The 24,458-nt window shown below is 41.9% G+C and overlaps 2 protein-coding genes across 4 annotated transcripts in view; one reads left to right on the top strand and one right to left on the bottom strand.

Annotated features, from left to right (window-relative positions):
- wnt5b (wingless-type MMTV integration site family, member 5b) overlaps positions 1–24,458 on the top strand; it is a 76,022-nt gene that overhangs the window by 23,850 nt on the left and 27,714 nt on the right. Inside the window, exons 2-3 of one of the 3 annotated variants that reach the window (XM_054625001.1) lie at positions 12,712–12,818; positions 13,323–13,416. The exons of 1 other annotated variant lie outside the window; for it this stretch is intronic. Coding sequence is in view for 1 of the 2 variants with exons in the window: in XM_054625000.1 (XP_054480975.1) it covers positions 13,323–13,416 (94 nt within the window). In the remaining variant the exon portion in view is untranslated. The remainder of the gene's footprint in view (positions 1–12,711; positions 12,819–13,322; positions 13,417–24,458) is intronic. One more of the 3 variants, XM_054625000.1, reaches the window with a different exon arrangement.
- On the bottom strand, positions 17,966–21,797 carry fbxl14b (F-box and leucine-rich repeat protein 14b). The gene has a single exon (XM_054625003.1). It carries the CDS (start codon positions 21,131–21,133, stop codon positions 19,931–19,933), a length of 1,203 nt encoding a protein of 400 aa, XP_054480978.1. The 5' UTR covers positions 21,134–21,797; the 3' UTR covers positions 17,966–19,930.

The following is a 24,458-nucleotide window of genomic DNA, read 5'->3' on the forward strand; positions in this document are numbered from 1 at the left end:
GTTAAAATACAAGCTTTAGTACTGACTTTCTCTAATCTGTCTGCTAGTTATGTGTACTAAAACATACAGTATGCAAAAGATTTACTCATATATGTACTCTTAGGCAATACCTTTACTACTGAAATACCATTTATTAATGTATTTAGGCTACTGTAAAACATAATCACAGTTGCAATCAATCTTTAAGGTTATTGGCGCTTGTGTGAATGTTTTTTCATTCTTTTCCTATCTTTTCTCTCTTTGTATCTCTTCATATCAGTATTTTTCTCTTTTTGTCTCTATCATGTTCTTTTCTGTTCATGTATTGGCATGACTGTGGAGCAGCATTGCCAAAGCTTGTGAACACAGCGTGAAATCTCTGTTTCTTCCTCTTCCCCGCTCTCTGGGGGATTGGTGAGGCATTCTCTTTTTCTCTCCTTTTTTTTTGTCTGCGTATGTCATGTGTTTTTATATTTGTTTTTTACATGTGCCTGTGAAGCACTGGCAAAAACAAAAGGCCCAGGTCTCCCCCCCCAACTCCTTTTCTCCTCTCATCTTGACAATAATCCTTTTAGGAGAAGGAAAAAGGGTGCAGGGGTGGAGGGAAGGAAGGGAAGGGAAGGAGGAGGGTGAGGAAAACGTGGGAGAAAGAGGAGTAGTTGAGGGAGATGGAACTGAAATGAGCGAGGCAAAAAAGATGGAAGAGTGTCCAAGCAGCAGGAGAAAGGGAAGTAGAGATCGTAATGAGAGATGGAAAGAAAAGGGGGGTGGCAGCGAGGTGAGGGGGAGGTGAGTAGTGTCAAGTGTCACATTTACACATGTGTGGAAGGGGAGGAGACGAGAGGAGGTGGGTGAAGGAGGGGGAGGTCACAGAGGTAGACTCGCACTGTATGTGGTGACAGGACAGTGTTACCCCAAAAATCAATAGGCCTGTCTGCATTACGGTCGAGTGTGCGTGTGCGTGCGTGTGTGTGTGTGGCCAGTGAGTCTGAGTTTTAATTAGGTCTTGTGTCAGTGCCATAGTAACATAGACTATGGGATGTTCAGTAGATGCATTTACATTAACTTTCACTACACAGAGCTCCCTGTTCTGTGTGTCTGTCGTGTCCTTTAGATTTTTTTTGTGTGTGTGTTGGGGGGGGGTTGCCTTTATTGGACAGATCAAGAGTGTAGTAGCAGACTATATATAGGGATAATTAGAGGGGTATGACATACAACAAAGGTCCCATGGTTAGAATCAATACGAGGACATTGCCGTAACATTGCGTGATAATAATTCCAAGGCGCTTCTTTGTTTATTATCCTTTTAATTCAGCTCAGGATATGGAGAAGGGACACGGGTAGAAGGAACGGAAGGAAAGAATACTTGTATGTATACTATCTGCACAGAACGTGTACTATCTGATTAATAGATAATCTTAGCCCTTGTGGAGGTGGGGCAGACAGCTGGTTCCTCCTCCTCTTCTTCTTATTTCTCTAACACCAGGGATTAATCCCTGTTATCCTTCATACTAACATCTCATGTTGTTCAAGACCATTCTGCACATCAGTTGTCTCCTTAGGGTTCCCAAATCAGCCACACCTGACCCAGTCACAGCCGCTCCTCATTCCCCCATCAGCCCCGGCATAGATACATGTGTTAAGGAGCTGTGACGTAGACACATCTGTGTATCGTTGCAGTGGCGCCAGCAATAGGTTAAATCTGACGCTGAACTGAACCTACGCCTTAGCTATCTACTGTAGGATTCCAGTTAAGCCCCTGCGTCAAACATAAATCGGGCTTTAAGTTTGCACTTAAAACATACTAGATCATAAGACGTGTTGTCAGACCACATCTAAAGAATTTTTATTTTCCTGTATTGAATGGCCAAACTTGAAAAGCCTGCCTTCTTTGAGAGGAATGAAACTAACTGTAAATTAAGCCTGATTGATTCATCCAGTCCTCAAAAAAAAAGTGGGAGGATGGAGTTCTAGATTCTACTCAACAATCTGACAAGAACCTAATTTGAAGCGTATTGAGGCCCTCAGCATTTTCGCATCACCATGTCATTCTATTGGCCCACCCAAAAGTCCCTTTGTGCGCCACATCATCTGAGGGACTGAGTTGGGATTAGGCAAATTAGACTAATGATGGATTGCTAAACGCCAACTTTGTTTGAGACACAATGAGATTTTCTTTGTAATTTTCTGCTCTGCGTCTGATATTTTACTGGATAACGGAAAGAAGCCAAGTAGAAGTATAAAGAGAGTTGGAAATGCTACAAAGTCAACGTGCTGTCCGCTGTTTTTATCTGGATCTATTGTGCTTAAACACAGAATTGCATTAAAAAAAAAAAGAAAAAGTAAAATTTTGCCAACTTGTTTGCTTTTAATCTTACCCTTTGTCTGGTTATCAGGTACAAAACGTTCAAATGTCAATATTTTAAAAGGAATTCCCATCCAGTCTTAATATTGACCTTCTGTGCTAGCTTACACTCTGAATGAAAACTTTAGCAGTCTTGTGTTTGACAATGGAAAAGTCCAGTGCTACATACTCCACCCCATTAGTTCCTGGACTGTTCCAGCAGGAACCAAAACTATAGAACTGTGGTCTACCTACCTTTACCTGCTCAGACTGACTCATTGCCCATTTTCTGACTCGTACCTGCTTCACCCGTCTGAATCTGACGACTGAAAACTTGCCCTTTGACAAAGTAAAGTGTTTTTTGCTACCTGCTCTGTCTCCACACTGCTGTTGGATCTGTATTCAGTTGTTTCGACTCTCTTGTTACAGCTGAGCTCCTCTCCACTCGCCTCTGTTTCGCAGGACGATCTTGCATTTTCAGCAGTTATGGAATGAAATATTGATATATTTCTTTCAGGGAGACACTTTCCTATTGATGTAACAGTACACCAAGGACACAAAGCATGAAACATAAAAAACACAAGGACATCGAAAATGAAGATAGAGGTAACAGACTTTTGTTGCGATTGGATATAAGTCTTGATAAGCGGTCACATGTAATGTGTGTGTCTGTGTGAACGTGAGTGTGTGTCTTTGATCAAACTGGTCTATTTGTCAGAAAAGCTCTGGAGAGACAGATTTTCTGAGCAAGCGAGAGAAAAGGGAGGGCAGAAGAACAGAGTTTTGATTCAACATTCAGTCATAACATTCGCATGTAACATTTATGCAAGAATACTGAAACATACATTAGTATAAGAAAGAAGAAGAAGAAGAACAGGCATTCATGTCAAAGTGACTCTATCTGTTCTGACTTTTTTCCATCTTTTCGTTTTCTTCCGACTCACTCACTTTTTCTCCTTGTTTTCCCCTCTTTCGTTCCTCTTCGGCTTCTTCCCTCCCTCATCACCCTCCCTTTGCCGTCCATCTCCCAGCCTCTGTTTTCACTCCGACTCCCCCTCTTTTCTCCCTTCTTGTCACACACACACACACACACACACACACACACACACACACACACACACACACACACACACACACACACACACACACACACACACACACACACACACACACACACACACTAAGCCATGCTGACACTTAAACTAAGTGCACTCACACCCATGTTCCCTCCTCTTACCACCCACACAGAAACCAGGACACATACAGGCCACACACACACACACACACACACACACACACACACACACACACACACACACACACACACACACACACACACACACACAAGACCCCCCCCCCACACACACACACACACACACACACACACAGAGTACTTTCAGCACTTTCTTCTTTACCATACTCAGCAAGATCAAATGTCAGTTCAACTGACACAACACACAGAGGCTGTATTTTTCTTTTCACCACGCTCTGTTTCCTCCTCCCTCTTATAGAATATATGCATTTTTAAAAACCCTCCCACACACACAGACACACTTACACAGGGTGAGAAATGCTGCATGAATGGTTAACCTCGCCGCAAAAAAAAGTCATGAGAGTAAAAAAAGATGAAGAAACACAAAGATATTTAGGGCAGTCAAGGAGAGGAGATATGGCAAGAAAGAAGGGAGTGAGGGTGAAGAGGAGGGGTGGAGAGGTTGAAAAGAAAAAAAAGTTGGAAAGAGAAGCGTAAGGAGAACATACACAATTCAGCATTCAAAGATACCGACATGATAGCCTAACCTTTAGCTACACATGTAAGCAAAGAGCATCTATTAGAGCGTGCATGCAAGACACAAATGGCTCTGTGGAGAGAATGAAACATGAATAAATGATTTTCAACCGCCGACATACCACCACGAGCCAAGACGCTCTCACACAAATGCGCTCAAGAGTGTGTTCGCATGCTGGCAGCACACGCAGCATAAACATACACACATGCATGTACAATTAAATGACATGCATATTTTCATGCAGGCAGCATTCAATGACACGGACATGGACGCGCACACAGAAACACATGCGTATCCTGTGCTTCCTGACATAGGAGATGTTTCGACATTAGACACACATACACGCTTGTCACTTTCACATACACAATACATGGAATTGTACACAGCATAAGCAGTGTATAAGTCAGTGTATATTACAGTCCGCATGCATACTAATCATAACACCATTACCTTTACTACTTTTTTAACCTTTTATATGCAATTAAATCTACAATTGTGACATTTGGGCCATAATAGCACTTGGTAAACGTATAAAATAAGATAAAATGTGCTTGCAAGCATGCAGTATAGACCCTTTCTAATGGACGAACACATTTGCATTCACGCACACACAAAATTGTATCCTTATTCTTGTATCATACAGGAAAAGTGTGAATTATTACCTAAACTACCCAGCGTAAAACATCCATTGCAGTCTACAGATTGACCTCCCGGTTCAGACTTTGACCCTTTGCACTTACTGTAGTTGTTAAGCACACTTTCCTGTGCAGTAAGGGATTATTAACACTATTTTACCTCCAATTTAAATGGTTTTGAGTATCCGGCTAAACTGTTGGATTGTTTATAACCTGTCTGATCATTTGACTGCCTGCCAGGTCTTGCCCTGTTCCCAGATCAGCATTAACTTTGGTGTGCTGAAGCAGTAGCAGCTTAAGTGCCTTGCTCAAGGGCACAGTGACAGTAGCTGGTGAGGGAATGGAGAGAGGTTGTCATTCATTTGTTTGGTCGCCTTCCAGTGAAAACCGCCTACCTTAAGGCAACAACTGCCCCTGATATATATTTAAGTGCAGGCTGCCTTCAGCAACACACACACACACACACACACACACACACACACACACACACACACACACACACACACACACACACACACACACACACACACACACACACACACACACACACACGGCAGCACGGCCACACACCATGTGTATGAGCCAGATTTGGCTCCGTCCTCATGTCTGCCATACGGTTGATTCCACCCCGCTGTGCACACCCTGCAGGCCAAACACACAGCTCTGTGAGTGTGTGTGTGTGTGTGTGTGTGTGTGTGTGTGTGTGTGTGTGTGTGTGTGTGTGTGTGTGTGTGTGTGTGTGTGTGTGTGTGTGTGTGTGTGTGTGTGTGTGTGTGAGAGAAAGTAGGAGTGGGGGGAAGAAGACAGAAACATATTTTACCATAAAGCTATGTTTTAAATAGAACATGTTTTCACTGTTGAACTGTTACTATAGTTTTCCCTGTGGGATGAATTCCCCAGTTCACTCTAGAGTAGCTGTAGATTAATGGACATGAATATTTTAGAAACTAGATTAGTGTTTTACACTTTGGGTGCAACAAATTGATTTTCTTTCTTGGCATGTGATTTGATGGGATGGGTATGTTTTCTATGGTTTGATCTTGGGAAATGTTTAGGAAAGTGAATATTGCAGCAGAAAATCAGCCTTCAAAGACAATTTAAGAAGATGATTCCTTTTTAATAAGTATGAGGGGTTTTAACAAGACTCCATAGCTTTGACAGATGACAAGGGAATGGGTTGTAATGACAGAAATGTTGAAAAACACATCTTTCTGCATTTGGGACTTCCAGCCAGTGTCTGCTTCCACATTATTCTTTCTTGTGCAGCAGAAAGCTGAAGAAACCTGAAAAAAAGAGTGTGAATGCGAGTTGTTTTCACATTTAAACAGCATTTTCAGAGTTAAACTGAACTGGATTTACCTGACTCAATGTGTACATGACTCTGTATGAAAACCTTAACAGGTTAAGAGCCAGTATGCAGCATTATAAAAGCGGGACATACTGTATTTAGTTCAAACATCTTGATTGATGACCTAATACACTAGAAAAATGTAATACATTTACATATATATACCTGTATGAATATATATATATCAATGCAGATCCAGGTGTAGAAAAAGACAGCAAGACATGTAGAGACAGATAGAGAAAGCAAAAGCAAAATGCTAAAACACACAAAGGAGCAGAGAGGAAGAAGAAAGGAGGAAGACAGAAAGAGAGAGTGAGGCTGGATAGACAGCAGTCTCTGTGAACCTGCATAGACAAGCTCAGTCAGGCTGCCTGTGAGAGAGAGAGGGAGAGAAAGCAAGGATGTTTTGACAGCTCGGAGCCATCACAGCAGCAGAAGGCAGGCTGTGTGCGTGTGTGTGTGTGTGTGGGTGCAGGTGTTTGTGTGTCTGTGCACGTACTGTATTTGTGTGAGCGTGTGTGTGTCTGCGTGCACACAAAAGAGTAAGGGAAGAGACAGACAGTGACGTTTCTCCTGATTCAGAGACAAAGAGGGGAAAAGCAAGTCTAGCACAGAGCCTGGATGAAGGACAAATAAAAAAGAGAGACTGTATCTGTGTGTGGTGTATATAAATGTGGTGTATACATATTGACATGTGTCAGGGCGCCTGCCACCAGGTCCCATCATGCATCATTCTGGTCACGACAAGTAAAACCTCCTCATTAGAGGGCTGTTGATGAGCAACGAATGTGTCCGGCTTATGTTCAAGGCATTTTTCCACATTTTGTCCTCTCCCTCTCATCAGTGTGAAGACAGAACAAGCGGATTGTACTCTTTTATCAGCATCATCCAACTTCACCTTCACACAGCTCCACGCAGTCACACTGGGAGCTGCTCTGAACAAACGCAGCCTTCTGCAGCTGCCTCTGAGCAGTTGGAGGTGAGGTGTCTTGCTCAAGGGCACCTTGACTTGTATGTTTTTTTTTTTTTTATTTGAAGGAGGGGAGACTCATGCCCGTCGCCTGCATTTTCCCAGCCAGTCTGGGGATTTGCACCATTGACCCACCAGTCACAACCCTGCTACTGTTGGCTGCTGCCTTTAGGCTTCTGTTGCGGCAGCTGTCTGTAGCTGACAGCTAATGTTTTGTGACCCAAAAGCTTTGGAAACAGCGGCTTTAGAACGTCATGCAACAAAATCGCTGTTTTTGAAAAGGCTGAGCGACTCAATTGAACATGTAATAAATTATCTTTTGACATCTTTGGGGCACGCTGCAAACACATGTTAGCTAGCAAACCATTGCCCATTTACACTTGCATCATTCAAGTTTCTAGTCACCTGATGAATGTAATATGATATTTTTTCTAACCCTAACCAAGTTGTTCTGTTGCTGAAACCAAATCGCAACTGTTGCACAATTTAAAAAATGTGTAAAAACCCTACCATGCGCTAACGTGCTGCATCAAGATACAATGAAAAACTTCCAAGCAACAAAATATGACGAGCAGGGAGGAGATGATGTTGGATTTATTGCTGAAAACAGCTGCTTGTTGTGGTAGAAAATGAGAGTGGGGAGAATGAATCCAATCATTGGAGTTGCGGTCTACAAGGAGCTAGTGCTGCAATAAATACATAATAGTAGTAATGATAGTAGGGTGATGATTCTTTGTAGGTTTGTCACAAGAGAAACCCTTTCACATACAAGTAGTCATGTGATCCATATAAAGATTTTGATTACAGCCGCTTTCAATTTAAGTTTAGCTTCATTCAAGCTAAACTGATCTCTGCAACATCCCAAACATACACTGTTACATATGGCCGTTGGTGGAAAACCAAACAATTTCCTGAGAAAAAGGCGAGATTTACTCTTTGTACACTGAGTTTTCCACTGACAGTCTGTCTCACAGATTCTCATTGTATCTCCCGTCTGTGTGCCAGACAGCCAATGCATATGAGCAAACAGTGTTGACAAGCGTGTGTGTCAGAGAGAGATGCTTGTCATTGTAAGAGGCACAATGATAGGAGGATCGCATGTGTGGGTGTATGTTCATGCTTGCATGTGTGTTAACAATGTACCCTTGTGTCCCCTGTGTCAAAGCCCGGCTAAATCAAGTCAACCATGCTGCGTGTGTATATATTAGTGTGTGTGTTTCTGTGTGTGTGTGTGTGTGTGTGTGTGTGTGTGTGTGTGTGTGTGTGTGTGTGTGTGTGTGTGTGTGTGTGTGTGTGTGTGTGTGTGTGTGTGTGTGTGTGTGTGTGCTAGGCCAGATCAATAAGAACTAATCAATAGGAGAAGACAGCTAGAAGGACCTTGGGGACAGCAGATACACACCTGGTGTACACACACGCCCCACACCAACACACACACACACACACACACACACACACACACACACACACACACACACACAGGCCCAGGCCCTCTTTGTATTCCATCTTGACTTTCTCTTTTTATCTTCTCTCACTCCACCTCCCATGTCTCTTTTCACCATGCCTCTCTCTTTTTCTCTATTCATTTTTAAGTCTCTTCCTCACACAAACACTTAATTATCTCACTCTTTTCTCTTTTACTCTCTTACGGCTGCAATCAGAAATGTCGCTGCTTTATTTTCTTGCTCTTTCTCCTTCCTTCCTTTGCTTTTCATCTCTGTAGGTTTCTTTTGTTTTGTTTGAATTATGGAGGCTGGTTTGCGTGAGGGACGGAGTTCACATTTCTCAGGTCAGGTCTGACTTCACAACCACGATTCAATATTAGAGACACGCTGTTCAAGTAGCAAACAAACCTTGTACTGCAGGGTTTTTCTTTTTTCCTTTCTTTTTTTTAAAAGTCCGGTCACATCTGTTGAAGCAGCAGTGGAAAGATGAGGTCCGTGCTGCTCCGCGGTGAGGAAAGTTCAGCTGCTGGCCCACATCTGGGTGCAGTCCTTAGCACATGTGCTGCATTTACTGTATGTTGCATGCTCAAAAAATGTTTCACAGAAATTAAAACACATGTAGGGAAGCAAAGTCAGGCTTTAATAATAATTGTATTTATACGTTTTAATTTACATGGTTTGAATTGTCCTTTTTGAAATAAATGTCCAGTAGGTCCATACAAGTTAAGAAAATGTCTGACTTTTTAAGGTTTCTTTTTTTCCCCTAGATACACAAATAATTCAGATTCAGAAAACTCAAAATCCTCTCTTTCTTGGATCGTGTGACAAACAGAGCTAATCAGACAGGATAAGTTTGACAGGGAGGTTAAGTTTGCGGGATTCATTTTTGTGTTGGCAATCACTTTTAAGTTACTTGATTTTTGACTTGATTTTTTTTTAGATCAGAAAGTGACATGACATTTCAGAAAAATCTTTTCTGAAAAATCTTTTAAAAAAAAGATAAATAATGAAAGTTGAATTTGTGCAAGATAGTTCAAGATGAACTTAAAACCTAAATTGGCTGTGAACCTTTATCATTTTTTTGTAAATTCAAAGGTATACCTACTGAAATTATTCAAACTAAATGATTTCAGATGATATTCAAGGAAAAATATTTCAATGCTTTGAATTATTTGAACAACATAAGGTATCGAGTATTGATTCCATTTCACAATCATTTTCTTATAAGATTTAAAACCTAACAGCCCTTGCTTGCTTCCATACATTCCCCTCTTTTGCAAAACTTGAAAACCTTTTCCAATATGAATCTGTGTCCTCAACCCTGGGCCATAGACTTCTCAGAGATCTTCACACCTAAAGGCCAATTAAAAGAATGGACTTTATTTTTACACTGTGTGTAAATCAAGCTTTTGCCAAATCCTGAAATGGCAGCCTGGTTATCAGCAGGCACACCACAGCTCTGTTGGAAGCTCTGGGTCTGAGGCACTTTCAGTTCAGTTCACTCAACATGCAAATTGAAACTGTAATTCATTTACTGGCAGATAAGAGCGCTACTCTGTCTCAATAATGCCTTTATAGATTGAATATTAAATAACCTTTTGATGGGGATTTTCTTATGGTTTGAATGTCCACTTCCTGGGTTAATTGGATTGAAGAAAAGTGACCCAGCTCTCGGCTCAATCATATTCACTAGGGTGCGGACAAGTTCAGACCTTCCTTTTATTTATCAGTATACAGTTTATCATTTTATGGATATATTTGGTCTAACTTATAGCATGTGAAACAATACAGTTTTCACAGCAAATGCTGGGTTTTATTTTCCGTGGCGTAATATTACAACAATTTGTGTCTGTTTTGTGCATCTGCATTTTTACAATTTCAGTGTGGTTACGGCTGTTAGAAAATATATATATTCTATTTAAGGGCTCCAAAGATTATTAAAATTCAATGCAACCTTTTTTTTGACAAATAACATTGGAGGTTTTTGTTAAAGGGGCCTTTCAATTTTAAAAAACTGAAATTTAATTAACTGTCTTTCCTACGTGGTTCAGCTTATGGGGAAGGCAAATTAAGAGGTTGTTAAAACTCACAGAGAGTGACCAACTTGGACAGAGCCAGGTTAGCAGTTAGCCCAGGCTAGCAGTTAGCCCCTGCCTCCAGGCTTTATGCTAAGCTAACTGTCTAATGGCTTGAACTTCTAATTTAATGTAGCCTACAGCCATGAGAGAGGTATCAGTCTTCTCATGTAGCTCTGGTCGCGAACAAATCAAACAAACAAACAAATCAACTCAAAGTTTCAAGATATTCCTTTAATAGCTATGTTTTGCCAGTGGCCATCATCTTATCTCAAGTGAATGATGCTGTATCATCATCAAATGATTAATTCCTGTCAATTTTGGGTTTGGTTTTCGGGTGAAGCTAGTCCAACACTGGGGGTTTAGATAGGAATCCAGCTTCAGCCTCCATCTCAAGTTCCTTCTACCTGCTGTTTTCTTCCCTCTACACTGTTGCCCTCCAAACACTCCAAACATCCACCCCCCAAAAAAGACCATCTATCTGTTCCAACACACAGCGTTTCCTGTCAAACATGTTGCTGCAGTTTTCTGTCTCCCTTTCTGCCCATTTCCCCTGCATGACAAATTTTTAAACAGAGTAAAAGAGAAAGAAAAAGTTTCTCTTTATTGACGCTTGAATGACAAGCTGAGCTGACAGGAAGGCACAGAGAGCCAGCAGAGATGCATAGACACCACTGAGTGTCTACGTATATGCATTATGCACAGACAGGAAGACAAGCACACACAAACGCACCACACCTCCCACGCTACCAAAACACTGTCTCACCTGACAAATTAGAATGGGTGCGAGCCTGTCGGGTTTTTTTTTTTTGACATTGCAGGTATCTGTCATATTCCTGTCAGAGCTTCATGTGGTTTCATATCGAGACAAAGAAACCCAAAAAGAACCCCACATGTCATCCCCTCCTCTTTCTCTCTCCCTGTCCGTCCTCTCCTGTCTTTCTCCGCTGGGTACTGTCGAATGAAGCAGGAATACGGAGCAGAAGTCAACATCACATGCTGCATAATTCTCAGTTTCCCCATTGTAATTGCTGATGCTTTTATAAAAGATTCAGAGACAACGTCCATGGTTTGATTGTCAATGAAGCCGGGTCTTATGGTTTCAAATTAAAGATTTAGTCTGTTGTATTCTCATCCAATCTGGTGGATCCAACATTGATCAAGTAAAACTGCACAGAACAGCTATGTGTATAAAATGTAACAATGATGATTTGAGCAACATGGCTCATACTAATGGCTTAAATATTGAAGAAAAAAAGTCTAAGGATCGCTATCACGCTAATGCAGAAAGAATCTCTGGGAATAATATAGCTGTGATGCTGGCGTGCGACATAGAGGATGGATTAATATCTGTGTCTGATGCCTAATGAGAAAAAAGCCTACAGCTGTAAATGACCTGATAGAATAATAAGCAGTTGAACACCCAGAGGAGCTAATGAATGAAGTGCTCTCCAGTCTAGAGGCTGGAAAATACACCAAAGTAGTATTCAAACAATTCTATTTTGATTAGTTATTAATCATCATTCACCGTTTACAGCCTCTCAAATGTAAGAATTTGCAGATTTTTTCTGTTGTATATTTTTGTAAAGATTTATATATTTGGGTTTTGACTGTCATTTTGAGCTCATGTAACTTGTGATGGTGTTTTTAGCCAGGCTGTTATAATGATGACTTTTCATAGCTTCATCATCAGGTCAAAAATCTTAATTTATCCAACGCTTTTGTTTATGACATACCTGCAAAACTATTTTTCCAACAGCATCAGTTGTGCTTTGCATTTAGTTGTAATTAACAGATGTTCGCATGCTATGATGCTAACCTCAGATGATAATCATAAACATTACCAGGTACACATCTGCATGCTCGCATTATCGTTGTGAGTCACAGTCAGCTGAAGAAGGACACTCCTGTTGCCTAAACTGCAGTTAAAACCACACTATGGCAAGGATTGTTCATGAAGAGAAAGAACTAATTGTGATCCACCTACTTCTTCTTCAGAGAAAAAATTCATCAATAATTAATCACTTAGGGGTTGGATGATGTAATTGTTCCTCCTTTGCTGCAGAGCTCGACTTTCTGAAATGGTGAGAATTATTTCTGACCTTCGCCTAAATTCTTACCTTTGTAGAAAAGCAGCTCATTACTTTCTGAGGAATGTGCAGCAGAGGTGTGTGCGTGCCTGGTGTCCAACTGAAAATAATTAGCCGGTCTGCTGGGCAGCGACGTCTGAGAGAGGTAGAAGCAGGACTTTTGCAAAAACTTTTAATGTGTGTGTGTGTGTGTGTGTGTGTGTGTGTGTGTGTGTGTGTGTGTGTGTGTGTGTGTGTGTGTGTGTGTGTGTGTGTGTGTGTGTGTGTGTGTGTGTGTACGTGTAGGTTAGTGTTGTGCCAGCCATTGTTGAATTTAAGGCAGATTTCTGTATTTTGGAAGAGTTTGTTTGTGTGTGTGTGTGTGTGTGTGTGTGTGTGTGTGTGTGTGTGTGTGTGTGTGTGTGTCTGTGTGTGTTGTGTGCCCAGACGGTATTTTAACATGGCTAGCCGACTTTTAGCAGCCCACAGTTAAACAGTGACTCACAGATTCCTCTCTCTGTCTCTGTCTCCCTCTCTTTCTCTCCAACCTCATCTGTTACTCCCTTGATCCTTTTTCCTTTCTCTTCTCTTCTTTTTTTTTTTACCACTTTCCCTTGTTTTCTCTCTTTCTTTCTCTGCCTCACCACCCCCTCTATTTCTCTCTCTCCAGGTTGGGTGCTGACCATAGCAGACTTCAGGACAGAGGTGATTTTTCCTCTGCTCCTCCCCCACTCCCTACTCCAACTGTTCCAGCCATAAACCTAGTAAGTTACAATATGACCATACCATCCATGGTGTTTTATAGTCTGATTTGAACAGAAAACGTATGTGATTTAATATGGTTTCATATCCTAATGGGCTCATAGAATCTAATCAAGCTCATTTTAAAAAGACAAAAAAGTATAGTGACCCTTTGCATTACTTAAGTTTAAAAAAATAACTTGAACTATCCCTTCTGTTCATTTGATTGGTTGAGGGGCAAAGAAGGAATGGTAATAGGGATTTAAATCCCCCTGCTATACATAATCAGGAAACAGTGTCCCCACACATGTACAATCAGCAGCAAAGGGAAGGTCGTTTAAACGTTAGAGACGCCCAAATCCAAAGTATCGCAAATGCTCTTGACTGAAGCTGCTGATTATTAAAATATTAAAACAGCTTCACACACACACACACACACACACACACACACACACACACACACACACACACACACACACACACACACACACACACACACACACACACACACACACACAGTGAGAGACACACACAGACACAGCCCCCGGGGCCCCAGGGACTTCAAAGAGCCGTCTACTGTAGGCCTACCTCAGCGACACCTCAACACCAGGTGCCGCAGTGAGGGGGGGTGGAAATGGAAATGGTGAGTGGGGGAGAAAGAGGTAGAAGAGAGAGAAAGGGAGCAGGAGGGAGACCACAGGTATTAGAGGAGGGTGAAAGAAATAACGTCAGAGGAGGAAGGAAGGGGTGAGGAGATGAGTGCTGAATCAGAGTAAAAGAGAAAACGAAGGGGAAGTAGGAAGGTGGAGATGAAGAGATTCAAAATTAGGAACAGATAAGTTCAGAAGAAAAAGAAAAAGGGATGAAAGCCAACAGACAGACAGGCAGAGGCCTCAAACAGGCTAGACAGACAGACAGCCCAGCAGACATGGAGTTGCAGCCAGAGACAGAGAGATAATGGGGGTGGAGGGCAGTAACACTCTGCTGCTAATACCTCTACTGCTTTGTTGTGAAGAACCCCAGTTCCCCTTTTAATGGTGAACAATTCCTTTAATGATAGCAGTAAAACATACACTCTCTCTCTCTCTCTCTCTCTCTCTCTCACACACACACACACACACATACTGCTGTTCCTCCCAGCCTAACAGAAAATGTGGTTCAGAGCACAACGTGACAAGTCACAGTTCAACTTTTACGACTTACGGGACCAATGCGCTCTCACTCACACACCAAAGTTCAAATGCAAAAGCAGCATTTATAGCATGAAATGGTTTTGTTACACGTGTTAGCGACTTATATGGGGCAGAAATGTGGGCCTTTGTCTAATTTGGGTGCCTGTAAGCTTTTGAATTAACTTGTTTGTGAGCTGTCAATCATGCAGACTGGCAGGATATGTGAGTTTGAAGAGGAAATCGCGGGTTATATTCTAAACATGAAACCATTTGGTGAGCACTTTGATCCCATGCAGCTGCCTAACAGTGCGCAGAGTCTTGCATGGCTGCCGCATTGAAACCTTTTCAGTAACACAGGGGGAAAAAACGAAACCCCGACCCTGGCGGTGTTGGTGCCTTGCTCAATCTGTTGGAATATTCATCCACACAGCTTTCCGTCTCATCCTCAAGTTGTTGATTTCACTTTGTGAGACATGTGGACGAGTCATTCCAGAGCGTTTCGTTAAATGTGTTGGTCAGTATGTGGTATTTAACACCTTTGATCATCTCCACAACAAACTGTAAACACTCTACAGCTGTAAGACTCAATCCCCAAAGCACCTGGACAGGCCAAGCATGTCTTAAAGGAATAGTTTGACATTTTGGGAAACATGCTCTTTCACTGTCTTGTTGAGTCATACAAGAAAATCGATACCGACCTGATGTCTGTAGGGTTAATATGAATATAAAGCCAGCAGCTGGTTGGCTTAGCTTAGCATAAAAAACAACTTGCCTTGCTCAGTCTATTTTTATTTATTGTTTTACCTTTGGACTGCTTTTAGTCTTTATGCTAAGCTTATCTGATCGTGGCTCCAACTTCACAGTCAATGGACAGATATGTGAGAGTGGTAGCAATCTTCTCATCAAGAAAGTCAACAAGCCCATTTTCCCAAATTGTTGGATTCCAATCTATTGAAATGTTATGCTTGATTCTGAAAACTACAAAACTACATTCAGATGGAATAATCAAAAAGTGAATTTCATCTGCAGGAAAGTGGATTTACTGGGTGTAAATTTGTACAACTGTTACAAAAGGAAAGCAGAACTGTGCTTAAGAGGAGGAAGTATGGAAGTGTAAATTAATTCTTAATTCACCATCAGGTCTCTGTAATCAAAATGCAAATTGATACTGCAACCTATACAATAAGGGAGAATTGTTTCATCAAAAAGAGAGATTCAGTATTTTAGAATTGCTGCTTCACAGGACGCCCGCACCACCTCCAAGGACTCCCAAACGAACAGCGAGGGAGGACATTGAGGCAAGGTGACCTAACGTAAAAACACGACAAGCCTCCACCTTCCTGATGTGTCCTTGGGTAAGACACCGCATCCCCAGTATAGCTCCAACTGTGGGGTTCTGGAGCCGAGCCTGACCTCTGACCTCCCTGTGGAGGGTGGCAGACAAAAAGAGATTTTCCCTATGGGGATTAATAAAGTATCACATTATCATTTGAATGCAGCTGATTGTATCGTTTGTCAGTCTACATTTCAGCCTGCAGACCTTTCTGCAGAAGCGCGTGATGTGACCTTGTCGCGGTAAGTCTCCTGTATCTGTTGGGGAAGGTCTGCAGACCCAAATGTCAAAAGATAAAGAAACAACCGGCTACTTTGTTCCCCTCCCACCGCTCTATTCATTTATCAGTATTTAAGCTCCAATTTATTTTTTTTGCGGCACACGACTTGCCTTTTGAGTTCAATTCTATTTCTCTTTGTTGCCTTGATGCAACATTTAGGATTCAACCAAACCAACTGGCATACAGATGTACAATGTTTGTTGGTGCTCATTATAAGGCACACAGAGTATAACAATAGCACTGTAAGCATTCATAGCTCAACCTAAGTTATTATTTCTATTGTTTCATACTGATTTTCAGATGTTTCTGGGATAAAGCAGCACAAAATGCCACAGACAAATCTTTCACATCTCAGTGTGCACTTATTGCAGTGATATTGCACAAGACCAAAGGCCAGCTAAAGCAAAGTTAAGAAACAGCAAACACTGGCATTCTCCCTCTATCTCTATCTCTCTATCTCTCTGTGTGTCCTCTTTCTTTCTGTCTCTCTCTGTCCCTGTGGTCAACAATCCCTCTGTTGGCCTTTATCCCCAAACCCCATGGACAGAGTCAGGGGAGGGAGAATGCTTAAATGCTTTGAATGATGGTGTGGAATGCTAAAAAGTGTGTGTGTGTGTGTGTGTGTGTGTGTGTGTGTGTGTGTGTGTGTGTGTGTGTGTGTGTGTGTGTGTGTGTGTGTGTGTGTGTGTGTGTGTGTGTGTGGTTGTAAGGGGGGTCGGGGGTCTCCTGCCTGGTCTAGGATCTGGTATGCGTGACTGAACAAGAGGAGGAGAAAGAGAGGAAAAGGAAAAAAAAAATCCCCCCACCAGAACCTGCCTTCCTAACTTCTAAAGACAGACAATGGCTACTGACTGGTCTGGCAACCCTCTGTGTGTGTGTGTGTGTGTGTGTGTGTGTGTGTGTGTGTGTGTGTGTGTGTGTGTGTGTGTGTGTGTGTGTGTGTGTGTGTGTGTGTGTGTGTGTGTGTGTGTGTGTGTGTGTGTGTGTGTGTGTGTGTGTGTGTGTGTGTGTGTGTCACTTCACACACAGGACACGTCCTGATAGAAAGCAGAGTTGGGGGAAATCTGCTCTAACCAACTTTAGATCTCATTACTCCACACATGCAGCCGCTCAGATGCAGCTCTGCCACATGTGAAATAAAACACTGCAAAAATAACCAAAACTAATACCCGAAACCTTCCATTCAAACCATGAAATCCACAAAATACAACCTTAACCTTCTTTTCGGCTTTGACACTTTTGAGACTTTAAATGTAAAACTCAACTACAACCAGTTGAGCTGAGACTCCTTTTTTTTCTGCTGCATTTAAGGGTAAAAAAACAAACAAACAGACGTTGATGATTAAAAAAGTCAGCAGGGTAGAACAGCTTCCTATAATAAACGCCCTGGTGATAATTAATTACACAGGCACTGCAGCCAAATCAAGACGGCAAGCATCCATTTTGAATCTCCTCGTAAATAATAAAACGACACAACATATTTTTCCATTTTTTTCAGCCCTTTTTTTTAGAGGAAAGGCTGCACTGTTCAGGGACAATACTCAGAAATGTGTGGGTAGCTATTAGGAACAATACATTAAAGTAAAAGCCCTTATTGTATTAAATGCGCCTGATTATGGACAACATGATTGTAGAACAAGACCATGGCAGCACTGAGTGTCTTGTGGGAATGAACAATGTCTAATAACCATGTGGAAATTAGATTGTTAATGAAAAAAACACAGCATGACAACATTGGAGTGCTGCAGCTACACAAAAGTAGTCCACACCGCTCTTTTCGTTCATTATATAAATATCTTTAATTGTTTTAACCGTAAGAATATAAAACAATTTAATTTTGGGATTCTGCATTTTTTTCTTCTTTACAAACACATAATATACAGTACATCTTTTTTAATTTTTCAAACACACACAGCTTTTTCAGCAGGACGCACATCCGTATATTAATTTTTCTAGCAGGTCATTGCATTACATTAAAACGCGCACACACAGGCCTCCATGTGTGCATGTGTGTGTTAATGTGTGTGTGTGAAAGAGAGAGAGAGAGATGGGGAGGGAAAGAGACGCAGTCCGCTTGTAACCCGACACGGATAGAGAGAGAAAGAAAAATAATCGATTGCTCCTTATTCTAGGCATGTCTCAAAATGGATTGGGGGTATTTTTATTCAGGGAGAGATGGAGAAAAAGAGGAGGGGAAAAAAGATATTCCTACTCTCCTCTCTCGGAGAGCAACATGAATATGAATGCGACCTGTGTTGCCGTTAACGTGGGAAAATAAAGCCATGAGACAAACCCTGATTTGTTTCGATCAATAAAGGGTATAAGATATAGAAATCACTTCAATTTGAAGTACGGCGCTCTGAAAAACATCCAATGACATTTATTTCCACCAGCATCCCTCAGAAAAAATACCAAATATTCCTATAACAAACTTACATGGATGTATATTATGTTTAACAACGGCCTGATCATATTTTTCTTATTTATCTAGCATTGTAGCACTATACTATTCCTATAAAAAAAACTTACATGGATGTATAGTATGTTTAATGACAGCCTGGTCGTACTGTTTATTTAGCATTGTAGCACTATAATATTCCTATATCTATTGTATTATTATAGAATGACTGTAGGTATTTATTCTAAGGATAAGCTGACAATCTTGTCTCCTTTTTATTGGCCAAAGCTTGAACACAACACGTCTCTAAAGGGCATGAAAGTTGGACTTTATCCCTAAAAAATAAGGAAAAGAAACAATAAAAAAAGCTCTTGCACACTAGCGGATTCATGTTTTTGTTGCTTTTTTTTTTTGCATAAAGCGTCATCATTAAAATCTGAAAAGATTTTACAGCTTGCTGTCCCTTCTCTCTCTCTCTCTGGGAAATTGTTGCTGTTTATGGGGGTAAATTAACAAAGGTAGTTAGATTGTGTCCTGGTCTCCTTTCTCCAGCTCTGCTCATGGAGGGAGGGAGGGAGGGAGGGATGGGGGGAGGGGGCAGACACAGTCCCTTTAGGCACATTTTCTCCCAGTCTCTCATTCTTGCTTTCCTTCTGTTTTTCTCTTAACAGTATACACCCTTTGAAAACAACCACATACGAGGTAGCCAAATGTTTTAGGCGTGATGGCTGTAGCGGAGATTAGTCGTAAATGTCTCAAATCCTGACTCACTGTTAAAAATAAAAATTTAAAAAAAAGTTTTCAAACCTCACTTTGCTTTAAAACCAAAAGATGAATGCAACTTTGGATGGATGCAAGTTTCACTTTAACAATTTTCTGGAAGCAAGTGCCAGTAAGCAGATTATTCAAATAACCCCTTTTTAAATATGTGAAAACAAGCTCATTTGCATTGCATGTTGTTCCAGTTTGATGTCAGAATTTCTGAGATATTAAATCCCAATACGAGATCAAAGCAATTGTTAACGGGGATTTTCATGAGCTCGTAGCAAAAGTACGTTTTAATTGCTTCCTACCAGGCAGAATATTAAGTCATATAAAACACTAATTGGAATCCTGCAAGGCCAACAGAGAGAAAAATAAAACATTTGAACACAAAATATTGGTCACATGGGAGAAGCACACCTTAGACAACCACACACAGAGGGGAAAAGGGAGGTTTTCTCTCTTTTTTTTTTTTTTTTAAATAAGAAAAGAAGTTTACCCGCCCATCTAATACCCCTCCTTCTGCTCCTCGTGTCCCCCTCGGTCCCCGTCCAAAAACAGAAAGAACGAAAACACAAAAAAACACTTCCAATCACCTCACTTTCTCACTCTCTGTCATCTGCCAGAGTCCCAGGTTCAACACTTTAAGGCAGGGGAGCTGTGTGATCCTCTCCAGTCCCCTCTTTGTGATTTTGGTACATCCATACAGGTCGATGCCCGCCAGCTGGGTCAGGTGGTCGGCTATGAGCTCCAGCCCTTTGTCCGTGATGCGCACACACTGTCCAATGTTCAGGGTCCTCAGCTCGTGCATCTGCCTCACCATCCGGTTTATCCCGTCGTCGGAGATGTGACACGAGCACAGGGACAGGGACTTGAGCTGGTACAGCCCCTGGGCAATGTAAGCCAGGGTCTGGTCCCCTATCTTATCGCAGAAGGAAACGTCGAGCCCGGAGAGCCTCAGGGTGCCCATGGCGAGGTGCATGGTCCCCGTGTCGCTGATGTTGTCGCAGGAGCGGAGGTTAAGACTCCACAGGGAGGCCATGTGGGAGAGGTGGATCATCCCTGCATCCGAGATACCCCCGCAGAAGCTCAGGTTCAGTACCCGGAGCTTGGTCAGCCCCTTGGAAATGTGTTTGAGTGACAGGTCCGTCAGTTTCTGACAGTCCTGGAGAGTCAGGTACTCCAGGTTCAAACAGCCCTCCGCCGCGCTGCGGGTCATCCCCGCCAAGTGTCCGATCCCCACGTCCGAGACATGCCTGCAGGACCTCAGATTGAGGCTCTTGAGCCTGTGGAGGCCCCAGGCGATCAACAGAAGCCCAGTGTTGGTGATGTTGCTGCAACCACCGAGCTCCAGCACCTCCAGGTTCTTCAGATACTGAGCTATCCTGCCCAGACTGGAGTCCGTGATCTGCTTGCACAGACTCAGGTTCAGCACCCTCAGCGACGGGATCTCCTGAACAAATGCATGACCCAGCCCGTTATCTGTGAGGTTGTAGCAGCCGGACAGATTGAGGGACTCGATGTTTGGCATTCCCTGGATCACATAGCTCAGGCTGCGACGCAAGGACAGGATCTGGACCCTCCGGATGCCCCGAGCCTGGAGGCTGGGGAACAGGGAGGGATTGGCCCGGCGGAGGTGCAGCTTGGCCTCCACCCCCCTCCACACTGACTTGTGGTAGGATGCGTCCCTCCAAGCGATACACACTTGGGCTACCCTGCCTTTGTCCCTCACATCCAGATAGCTGAAAATCATGGCCAAAATTTCCGGGAAGAGGCACGAAATGTGCGTCTCCATTGTTTTTCAAACCCCAGGCATATAAGAATTAATACTCCACACCTCCAAGGCTGAAAAACAAACAAAAACCCTCTCAGCCTCCTCTTGCAATAATGCAAAAGTATCAACAGTACCAGTTATCCACAGAAGTAGAGGAAAAAAGACACAGGAGTTGTTTGTTTCTCTCAGTTTCTCACATTGAACTGTGCAAAAAATCGACCCAACTCTCTCCAAGCCCACGTGACCCTGAGCTCGTTGCGCAGTAGAATTCAAATGCATTAAAAATAACAAAAAAAGGGGTTAAAACAAACACAACAACAAAAAAAGAAGCGTTTATTCCTGCCTCAACTTCTCCTCTCCGCCAAAAAGAGGAGGCGAGGGGGGGGCGAAAGGAAGGAGGAGGAGGAGGAGGAGGAGGAGAGGAGGAAAAAGCGTCAATCCTTCCCCCTCTCTCTCCCTCTCTCTCAGACGACGCTTCCTTGTATTATACCTACAAAAAGCCGTCCTCTCTCGGCCGAGCGGGGATCCAGACGGTCGTACATTGCAGAATGAGAAAGTGCAAAAAAAAATAAAACCAACACTCTTAACGCCGCCTATTAGAAAACATTTCCATGATAGAAAAAGCAGAAAAAGGTAGAGCCGGGTTGGCTTTGTAGGCAGAGTGAGAGAGAGAGAGAGGGGCGTCCTGGGCTCAAAGCCTTTGTCTGCTCTTTTCAAACCGACTTGGCAGGGACCCCGGCACTCTAGCTGAACGGGAGGGGTGCACGGCGTGAAATAGTGTTATTAATATGTGTTAAAACATACTCAACAATAAAAAAGCGTTGCTGTAAGAGTTGTAAGAGAAGGCTTATTCACGGCATGATGTGTGTTGGTATTTAATAATTAATGCGGCGCGATATTAATTCGCGCTTGTATCGAGCCACCCCTCTCCCCTACGTGTCAGGCAGTTGGTTTGTCCCGCCTCAGCTGGAACGGTGCGAACAGTTTCCCTTGGAAACCAACTTCTTACAATTCAGTTCACTTTGGGCTTTAACCCTTTGAGCGGACCACACAGGAAACACAGGGAAGCCAGCTGGAGGAGCCCCTGTCCACTGCTTACCTGGCACACATATGTTGTATTATTATCAGAATGTCTTTATCCACTCTACTCTTTTACACTTGCAAAAAAAAATTAAAAAAACTCCCCCCCCAAAAAAAAATAGATTTACATTTCATTCATAAGAAATGTAAAATATTAACTATCTGGCTGAAAACATGCAATAAAACAAAACACAGCACATTGGCTTAATGTATTGATATGTTATTATGTATATACAATAAATAAAAAATATCTCTACACACACTTCAACACACTTTATAGCTTGTTAGGCGACTGACTGGGAGTGTGAACAAATGTGAGTGGTGATTATTTATATATATAATATATATATATAAATATATATAGGATATGTATATAGCATGGGGGGTCCTTAAATGACGTTGGTGTTAGAATTAGTCTGTAAAATACTTCTGTTGCTTCTGTTAAGTGTCTCATAAAGCACCAAAATAATCACTTTGAAGCAGTTGTCTCACATCTGGCAAAACTCATTTTACTTTCAGCTGACGGTACAGAGAGTGTGTATATGTGTATATCAATAATAGCTATTTATGGCAGATATATTTTCAAAATTACTTGTCAAAGCATGGAAATGATCAAATGCAACAGAAAAGGTAGTGAGAACATTTTTTACTCTCTTACAAGTTTTACATTTCATCCCCTGCAGTGGGCCTCTCTCACCCCCAGAGTATAGCCTTCTTGGTGTGTGTGTGCATGTGTGTCTCAATGTTTATCTATATAGGGTGTGTGTGTGTGTGTGTGTGTGTGTGTGTGTGTGTGTGTGTGTGTGTGTGTGTGTGTGTGTGTGTGTGTGTGTGTGTGTGTGTGTGTGTGTGTGTGTGTGTGTGTGCAAAGAGAACATATGTCTGTGCATGTTTTTTTTGGGTGTAAACAGTATATTTTTTATGTTTGCAGTGCTCCCTCTCACTTTTTGTAGAGGCTTCTCTCTGTGTATGTGTGTGTGTGTGTGCGTGTGTGTGTGTGTGTGTGTGTGTGTGTGTGTGTGTGAGAGACATAATATGACAGGGGAGCCGTTTGCTGAAGCCAGTGAAGTGTGGCAGAGAGGTTGAGAAAGAGTAAAGGAGGAGGAGAGAAAGAGAGAGAGAGAAAGAGAGAGAGAGAGACCTGATGAGAAACATAGAGGCAGAGGTAGAGAGATAGGAGGAAAGCGGCAATAGTGATCAGGTGAGGATAACATAGATGGAGAGGAGCTGCAGAAACGGGCCTTTTTACATGGAAAGAAGCAGCCGAGCACAACTGACAGCAACTCTCCTCTCATCCTCTCGGTTCTTCTACTTACGAATATATTTTTTTCAAGTCTCTGATAGCAACAGTCAGATATGTATATGTAAATGTTTTTGCTTGCTGTAAATCTTCCCTCCTGTGCATACTGGGTTGTGAGTGTGAGTAAAACAAATCATATTTTTCAAAGGTACAGTCTTTTTAGTAAAATAAACCCTATTTTTGTATCTCTTAAAAGACTGGGAAGACTATTTTCCTATCACCATCTTCCTCATCTGAATTTCTGCTTCTGTCTTTTGATCCTCTCCTATATATCAACTTGCTTTTGCTTTTTTCTCCCTGCATGTCTCCTTTTTTCTCAACTCAAACTGATTGATTGGTCCTCTTAAATTCACATTATTGACATGAATAGTGGCCAGAATGAGTCACAATGAGGTTGCAATAAATGTCATAGCAAAATGTATTAATAGCAATAATCAGAAGAAAACATATATTTCAGATTTGTAATCCCATACATATATTTATACATGCAGAACACAACTAAATACTCTTATGTAATAAGCATGTGAGTCATTTAAACTTACATGCTTTATGGAAAAATGTGTGTTATAGAACAATTCATGTTGTTATCATTGTTTGGGTCTTTATCTCTGCCATGGTCTATCATAGCCAGACCTATCAGCAAGGCGCTGTATCAACGCTGGAAAAAGTTCTGGCCACAAACATTTTCATTGTGCTACAGGAGAAAAAACGATCTGCATTGTTTGTATTTTGTTAAAACATAACAATCACAATCGTATTTTGCGGCTCTAAGCACAGGATACAGCGGCAGTGCAAAACAGTAACATGTAGAAGTGGAGGAGAATGCGTCATGAAAAATGCTTATTTTAGATTAAGGACAAAAATATATCACAACTTATTTAGCATCTGTGATTATGTACTTTTTTATTGAAGTCATTAATTGGAGTTCTTATAAGTCTATAAAAGCCTATTTATAGACTCTGATAT

The sequence above is a fragment of the Anoplopoma fimbria genome, chromosome 23, assembly GCF_027596085.1.
Source record: "Anoplopoma fimbria isolate UVic2021 breed Golden Eagle Sablefish chromosome 23, Afim_UVic_2022, whole genome shotgun sequence".
NCBI lineage: Eukaryota > Metazoa > Chordata > Actinopteri > Perciformes > Anoplopomatidae > Anoplopoma > Anoplopoma fimbria.

Excerpts from the sequence above, each read along its gene's own strand:
- fbxl14b (XM_054625003.1), bottom strand. The coding sequence starts at position 21,133 with ATGGAGACGCACATTTCGTGCCTCTTCCCGGAAATTTTGGCCATGATT.